Source organism: Miscanthus floridulus, chromosome 12 (genome assembly GCF_019320115.1).
Source record: "Miscanthus floridulus cultivar M001 chromosome 12, ASM1932011v1, whole genome shotgun sequence".
NCBI classification, from domain to species: Eukaryota; Viridiplantae; Streptophyta; class Magnoliopsida; order Poales; family Poaceae; genus Miscanthus; species Miscanthus floridulus.
The window spans coordinates 11,059,315-11,068,120 of record NC_089591.1 but is presented as its reverse complement, the minus strand read 5'-3'; the positions used below and the strand labels follow the sequence as shown (position 1 = coordinate 11,068,120).

The following is an 8,806-nucleotide window of genomic DNA, read 5'->3' as shown; positions in this document are numbered from 1 at the left end:
CTCTAAGCTATGTATTGATAGGCTATATATATCTGCCATGTTGTCGTTGTTTAGAGGAGCAATGCCTGGCATCTCGATCATCTTGTCATGCTAGCTGTTCAGTGAATGGGATGCAAAGGTGATAGCCACCTAATTGTCCCCAATTGGCACATAAACTAGATTCGACAGTACACATAGAAGCACACACATGACACATGCATCAATCATTAGAAAAACAGGATCCTACAAAAACTAAGTCACCAGTCTTAGTGGATCTATATCTATAGGACTCAAGAAAAGCAACAATCACAAGGGCATTTCCGCTTGCACCGGAACCAAACACCACACCGAATTTGCTTTTAAGTAAATAAATAAACTATTACAGAGTCAACAAGGTTGATTAACACAAAAGCCAAATTAACTCAAGGTGGATCCAAATTACCTGTCAGGTGTAGGGGAAGCTGTGGAGGAGCGCGGACACGGTGGAGGTGCGCAGACACCGGAGGGCACAGGGAGGAGTGCGGATGCCGGTGGAGGTGTGGACGCTAGGGAAGGAGTGTGGACGCTGAAGAGCTCGAGCACCGTGGCCGCTCGCCGCGGGAGGGAGCACGGACGCCGTAGCACCTAGGCCACGGGAGGGCGGGGAGTAGGCCCGCAACACCTCAAGGTCGGAAACCCTAGCGCCACCGGCCGGGGGCTCTAAAACCCTAGCCGCCGTGGAGATGGGGCGCGCGGGTGCGGGGAGGGGGCGGGCGTCGGAGAGGTCTGGGGTGCGGAGAGGGGGCGCGGGCATCGGGACAGGTCCGGGAGGCGGCGTCGGCGGGGCACCGGGGAAAAAGTGGGCAACCTGACGGCGTCGGAGGAAGAAGAGAGCGCCCTACAGGTTTTCACCCGTGCGCCCTTGTATTTATACTCAGGACGATTTCTAGGGGCAGTTCGTGATTCAGCCGCCCCTATAAATGCATTTGTAGAGGCGGTTCCTGATCCAACCGCCCCTACAAATATTTTCTATTTTTTTAAATTATTAATTCTGTATTGTTTATATCACAAAAATACAAAGTAATATAAAAACATTTGTATATATGCACAAATATAATATTTTGTATTATTCTATATATGCAGAAATATATATAAAAACAATTGTAGTCAAAACAATATAGAAAACAAAAAAACAAAAATTAAAAATTTGAATTTTAAAACTTTGACTACAATTTTATGACATTAAATGAAATAAAATGAAAATGTTGTAAACATAAAAGTTGTATAACTCATCAACATCTACAACTTTTATTTTGGTCATCTTATCGTGTGACTTCGTCTGAACGATTCAAAATTTGAAATTCAAACAATTTTAACTTGAAACAATATTTTAAAGGAATAAATGATTTCAGATGAAAAACTCATGAATACCAAAGTTGTAGAACTCATCAATATGTACAACTTTTATTTTGATCATATTTTCATTTGACCAAATTTGAACAGTTGAAATTTTAAATTTCAATAAATGGCAACTTCAAACAAAATTTTGAAACATTAAATGATTTCAACAATAAAAGTTGTGAACATAAAAGTTGTTGAACCCATCACTATCTATAACTTTTATTTTGGTCACTTATTCATGTGATAAAGTATTAGTAAACAATGTTCATAAATTCACATATGACTCATAGTTTTATGAACTATACGAGAAACATGTTGATTTGTGAACAATGTTTACTATCACTTTATTAGATTAAGAAATAATCAAACTAAAAGTTGTAGATCTTGATGAGTTATACAATTTTGGTATTCATCACTTTTTCAGCTGAAATCATTTAATAGTTGAAAATCTCGTTCAAACTTGTCATTTTTTAAATTTGAAAATTTGAAGTGCTGAAACTTTGACAAATAAAAAGAATGACCAAATCAACACACTAACTTGATAGGGCAAGATTTTAGAAAATTTTAGAAAAAAAATCATCACATTTAGAGTTAGTATGAGGGAGAAAGACTAGTTACAAATTTTATTCAGAGATTAAAAAGAAAAATCACAACTGTTCATGATGATCAATGATGAACAAGTGTGATTTCTCTTTTTAATCTATGGCTAAAACTTGTAACTAGTTTTTCTCCCTTATAGTAACTCTAAATTTGATAGTATTTTTTCTAAAATTTTCTAAAATCATGCTCTAACATTTTAGTCTAGTCATCTATCTTTGTCACTAATTTTGAACAATTCAAATTTTAAATTTCAAAAAATGACAGCTTCAAACATGATTTTCAAACACTAAATGATTTCAGTTGTAAAGGTGTTGAATGTAAAAGTTGTATAACTCGTCAAGATCTCCTACTTTTATTTTGGTTATTTCTTCATTTCATAAAGTGTTAAGTGATTTCATAAAGTTTTAGTAGTAATAGAGTGGATGTTCAAATAGAGTCATCTTGATGTTGCAAAGGGTAGTCTCACACACATGCATAAATATAGTCTCACACACATACAAAAATATGTAGTCTTACACACATACATAAATATATAGTCTCACACGCATGCATAAATGAAGTCTTACAAACACACACTTACATAAACACTCCACGTTCAACAACTAGCTAGCCCGCTATAACGACTTTCCCCTTGACACCTTTTCGTTCCTACGGCAATATGTCTTTGGGTAAGTTCTTTTCCACAACACTGATATTCTAAGGAAAGTCTATGAATAGCGGCATCTCATCGTAGTTATTGTAAACTTCAACATCGTCCACGCCATCAACTCCAATAATGTGCTGTTTCCCGGAGGCAACCACGTGCTTTGTCTTCTTCTTCGAAGGGAGGTTACTTTGTGGGTCAGACATATAGAAAACTTATGCGACACATGAAGCGAGCACCCAAAGGTCATCTTGGTAGCCTAGATTCTCGAGGTCCAGGACTCACAATCCTATCTCGTTCAGTCGGTGTTGTTTGATCTAGTGGCATCGAAATAGGGCCACCATTATATCCCTTCCATAGTCAAGTTCCCATATCTCTTCAATGATGCCAAAGTATTGGATCTTTCGCCCCAATCCATTGATAGCCTCTATTCGAACGCCGCTGTTTTGGTTCACATATTTACTATCCTTTGCGTGGGTATAGTACATATACCCATTGATGTCATAAGCATTCCAAGATGTCACTTATCTCGATAGCCCCTCTGCCAACCTTCTGATGGTAATAGAGTCTATGGTTTCTCCAGGTGGTATGTTTTGGTCCTTCAACCATGTAGTTAGTCATTGCTTGGGTTGTTTCATGACCCAATCATCTGAACGGCCATTTCTCTTCACCATAATGATAGCCAAGTGTTCATCAATGTACAGTTGCATCAGTTGTGTACTCTGCAAGACACTATAATACGCCCGACTCACCTCTTTGTAATCATGGTCGATGAACACTTTTCTACCATTGGTGCCCATCCTAGCCAGCCTACTGGGTATTAGGTACTCTTGATGGTGTATTGGTGTTTACCAATCCCTTTTTGTACTATTAGGTACTCTTGACAGCACTCGATGACTTCTTCAGTACTATAACCCTCTATCATGGAGCCCTCTGGGTATGCTTGATTATGCACGTATCGACTTACAACCAACATGAACCGCTCGTAGGACCACATTTCATGCAAGTAGAAGGGCCCAATGCCTGTATCTGATGAACCATGTGAATCATGAGATGTGGCATTATATCAAAAAAAGCTAGAGGTAAACACATCTCTAGTTGGTTTTGTGTCTCCACCACAAATTTATGTAGGTCACTCAGCTCTTGCTTGCTAATCATCTTCTATGAGATCTTCAAAAAGAAGTAGCACATGCGGGTGATGGCCATTTTCAAGAACTCTGGCTTTATAGCCTTGCAGTGTGTTATTGACAAGTCCTTCATCAACACTAGCTTCTTCACATTTGTTGAAAACCCAGTCAGGACTTTGACCCCCCTCAGGAAAGTGCATATAGCTCTCTTCTCGTCTGGTATTAGGTTGAAGCACGCCGCGGGCAGAGTGTATTTTCCATTAGCCTTAGGTACTGGGTGAAGCAGTGGCATCACGTTTAGCTGCACCATGTCTTTCCATGCTTTCAGACCATCCTTTGACTTGCCTGTGTCCATCAAGGTAGCAATGAGACTCTCAAAGACATTCTTCTGCACATGCATAGCAGAAATGGCATGGGGGACCTTCAAGTCTAGCCAATAAGGCAGATACTGAAAGAAGATCGATTGTTTCTTGAAAAGTACGCCTTCGACAGGAGGTGTGCTTCTGTCTTTGTTTGTCCCATCCGAATTCTTCTTTTCATAGATGACATGTATGTTTTTCACCATTCTATACACGTGTTCTCCATTATGACGTCTCTCCGGAGGGGGTTCAATCTCCGGGGCATTGTCATAAAATCTAAAGAATAATTTGCTACAGTACTTGTGACTTGTCTTTAAGAAGCGTCGGTTTCTTAGGTAAACTATCTTCTTGGATGCATCTAGGTACACCCATGTAGTACCATCCAAGCAAACCAAGCATCCCGTCTTCCCTTTGATCTGTCCAGACAAAGCAAACAGCGCGGGGTAATCATTGGTAGTAACAAATATTATTGCTCTACATATGAAGTCCTCCTTTCGGAATGCATCGTACATCTGCTCCCCATGCCTCCATAGCCTCTCCATTTCTTGCATCAAAGGCTCGAGGAACACATCTATATCAATGCCTGGTTGTTTAGGGCCAGAAATAAGAATAGTGAGGAGAAGGTACTTTCTCTTCTAACACAACCATGTTGGGATGTTGTACATGGACAAGATCCCTGGCCATGTGCTGTGGTCGCTCATCCTCTCATTGAAGGGATTTATTCCATCGATGCTCAAGCCAAACCATACATTCCTTGGGTCATCGCTGAATTCTTTATGCTTCTCATCAAACCTTTGCCACTGACTACAATCAGCCGAGTGTGCAATCTTATCATCATCCACCTTGCGCTCATCATCCCACCATGTCATGAGTGCGGCTTCTTTAGGGTTTAGGAAGATATGTCTCAAGCAGTTGGTCACTGGCAGGTACCATATTACCAAGGTAGGAATTCTTCTTTGCTTTGCATCATTGCCTAATGGAGTGTCCTCTAGGGCTAAGATTCTTGTACCACCTGTTTTGTACCCTTCTTATTCCTCTTTTTCCCTATGGAGGCTTTGTCCCCACCGTAAAGGTCATTGTTCTTGTACCGGCTGGCTCCATACCGAGGATATTTATCCAGTGACTTGAACGTTTCGCCATGAAAAAGTATACAGTGGTTGGGGGCATGCATGGATTTTTTCAACCCCCATTGTCAATGGACTTATGACCTTCTTTGCTTGGTATGTGTTGGCGGGAACTGAGTTTTGTTGTGGCAGCACCCATAACAGGAGATGCAATAAATTATTGAAACTATAGTCTGACCAGCCATACTTAGCCTTTAGGATGAGCAGCTCAAGCACAAAACGTAGCAATGTCCAATGTGTCGGTCAACCCTTTTCAATACCATACACAGTCTCCTTCGATGCTTTTGTCACCCTTTCCAAATTTTCTAGACCTTTCGGGCTATTTAGTAAAATCTCTAGTCCAAGGGCTCGAATCATGTCCTCCAAATCATTTTCATCCCCGACATGTGCTCCACCATCATTATTGGCACCACCTTCATCGTTACCATCCCAACCACCTAGCATCACCACCTTGTTCATTGCCAAACTCGAAATCCATTCGTGCATCAAGCTCTGCTGAATATTGGGACAGGGATTCTATGGTTTCGTCATCCGTATTCCATCCTCATCCTTCGTCGTTAACAATAACTGTTTCACCATGATGAATCCACACTAGTGTAGTCCTCAACAAATTCCTCGCATAATCAAATGTGATATGATGATAGTCACATCTGTCCATGCCATACGGTTCTTGCAATCTTTATAGGGACAAATAATTGTATCCTTATTATCTTCCAATGTCGTTGCATGCTTCTTTGCGGCTTCAATAAATTTATCCACCTCTTCACGAAAACCTGCCTTGAACCTTAACTGAACCATACATCCAAGAGCTCATGTACTCCATCTTTTACAACATCAACAAAACAAACATTAAAGGACTACTTATTCAGATATATATAAAAATGAATCAAATTAATAATTACTTGAGAATAATTGTATATACTTCAGATATATATGAATATAAATATAATATAATTACATGAAGCATACAAACACACCATGGTAGAGGAAAATTAATTAATGGCCCTATTTATCCATAAATAATTAAAATACATATTTATTGATTACAATAAATAATTTTAAAGACAACAATTAGCAACAATTATACTTTACCCAATATCTTTCATACAAACCCTAGTCCAATTTTATCAAACATAAATTTACAAAAATGAAATTAATAAAAAAACCAAACCCTAGATCTAGATCTACATGCACATGAAACATGCATAAAACTAACTAATTGTTCACTAAAATCAAAAAACATAGACCAAATAAGGGTATGATCTTGTTCCCCTCCCTAATTTACCCTAGTACATTTAAAACTTGGGTCTAATTTGTTTCATATGTAGCTCAAGCACCATAGAAGAGAGCGAAAAACAAAATTTTAATTACTCACTAACCAACCATTAAAACTTTAAAAAAAGTGTGGAATAGCATTTTCTTACCTTCTACAATCTCTCCACCAAAGGATTTGAGACCAAAATCTTCCCCCCTTAGAAGAGCAATTTTTAGGAGGTGCCCAAGGCCTCCCCACCTTTCTTTCATAGGTTCAAGTGACTGACCCGAGGAGGAAAAAGGTGCTGCAATTGTTTTATATGTGGGTCATTTGTAGGGGCGGCTGGTGATTGAGCCGCCCCTACAAATCGGAGGTATTTATACGAGGGGCATTTGTAGGTGCGGCTCAATCACCAGCCGCCCCTACTAAATAGCAACGCCAGGGGTGGCTGGTGAGTGAGCCACCCCTACAAATCAGAGCCCATTTATAGGGACGGCTTCGTATCACCAGCGGCCTCTGCTGTTCTATTTGTAGGGGCGGCTGGTGTCTGGCCTCCCGAGCAAGCCACTGTAGGGGCGGCTCCATCACCAGCCGCCCCTACAAATAATTCGTCCCGTTGCTAAAAAATTGTTTTTTACGTAGTGCCAGGAACCAAGGGTCTGCCCCAAGGGCATTAGTTATCGAGGATATCAAAGTTGATTGTGTGATTCTCATGCATATGTTGCACAAACTTAACTGCGAGGCTACTGCTGTTGAGAATGGGAAAGAAGCGGTTGACCTTTTCGTTGAAGGGAAAACATTTGACATTGTTTTCTTGGATAAGGATATGCCCATAATGTCGGGTCCTAAGGTACGGTATATATTTCAACTTGAGATATAGTAGATTTATATTTATTTCCTGTTATTCTTTTGTGAACATTATTCACAAGTTTCTCCAGAACTTATAGAAAAAAATATCTTCTAGCATTTCAACTTACTAGTATTACTTATCAGCTATTTCACTTGTTGTATTATGTCATAGTATAACAAAAAAACATGTAGCGCATATGAAGCTAACGAATCAATTTTGTTATTTTTTACGGTAGACTTTTGATTGTCCTAGTAATATAATGTAAACTTTGGCATCATAAAAAATGAAAGTCAGACTTATAACTGAAAAAATTTTAATTTCTTGCTGGATTGTTTGGCAGGCTGTGGGCAAGATCCGTGCCATGGGAGCTACTACGGTGAAGATTGTTGGGGTCTCGGCAGATTTTAGTGGCTGGGAGGCATTCATGCAAGCTGGTGCTGATGTGTTTGTGCCCAAACCAGTGAAGCTTGAGACTCTAGAGGCTATGCTGGAGGTGGTCATTAACAAGAAGAACATGAGCAGCTAGCAACAGCTTGTAGCAACAACATAATATTTGCTTCTGGATTATTATTTGAATTTGATGGTATATTATCGGTTATTATTGCAGTTATGCTATGTTGGGGCGAGAGAACTCTGCAAGTTGTAATAGTTTTGGACAAATATGGATACATTCTATGATAATTAATTTATGTTTTAAGACAATCTGATCGTTATCGTTTGATGGGTTATGTTGGGGTCCGCTTCACGAATTAGGTAGCGTGGCTCCTTGTTTCCATGCCTTTATCTCTTGTCTTTCAGGTGAACGCTCGGAGCTTCAGGCGAAGCCCCTCCAAAGGTAGATTGCACAAGCGATCCGGACGAGACCAGAAGCTTTGCCAAGATGGAGCCTGCTAAGAAAGCGATCAAGATATGACTAGGTGCGAACATATGGTTGGTATGTGCCCTTGTATGTCGAGTTTGTGGTGAGTGATTGTCAGGGAGATGATCATCAGGACTAACCATGGTGTGAGTATGCGTGTGCAACATGTCTCTTGTCTATGTTAGTGTGTAGGTGTGGTGCATAGGATGATCGATAGACATAGCGAAGGTCAAGTATAGACGTGCCGTGCCGATGGACAAGATGCGGTGAAGGACGGATGTGAGGCTTGGACTGAGGGGCCGGCTTGGAAGACAAATCATGGTGGCTGACACTTGGGGAGCATCAACAAGCAAGAGTACATGTAGAGGAGTTGACCATGATGACCAACTCAAGACTGGCGGTTGACCAATGTCAAGTAGAGTGCTATAGGACTTGGTTATCAGGTGGTTGAGGACGACGGTGACACATGTCGAGATCGTGGAGGAGGCATAGCGGATACGCTTCTTTAGGTGGTTTGGTAGTTTGAGCCTCAAAACCAATGGCCAGACGTTTTTCGGGTTTGGGCCTCAAAACCCGGTTGGTGTTCCCGCCGGAACAAGAGGAGGCATATGGCGTCATCACGAAGCTTGC

The 8,806-nt window shown here is 40.6% G+C and overlaps 1 protein-coding gene across 1 annotated transcript; it reads left to right on the top strand.

The window, feature by feature from the left end:
- Window positions 1-7,179: 7,179 nt before the first annotated feature.
- On the top strand, window positions 7,180-7,843 carry LOC136495543 (two-component response regulator ORR42-like). The gene is made up of 2 exons (XM_066491447.1): window positions 7,180-7,317; window positions 7,658-7,843. Exons 1-2 carry the CDS (start codon window positions 7,180-7,182, stop codon window positions 7,841-7,843), a joined length of 324 nt encoding a protein of 107 aa, XP_066347544.1.
- The last annotated feature ends 963 nt before the right edge of the window (window positions 7,844-8,806 follow it).

What these genes read in the sequence shown, in the direction of transcription:
- LOC136495543 (XM_066491447.1), top strand. Translation starts at nt 7,180, where the DNA reads ATGCATATGTTGCACAAACTTAACTGCGAGGCTACTGCTGTTGAGAAT. An exon ending in CCATAATGTCGGGTCCTAAG is followed by an intron (nt 7,318 to 7,657) that starts GTACGGTATATA and finishes ATTGTTTGGCAG; the next exon opens with GCTGTGGGCAAGATCCGTGC.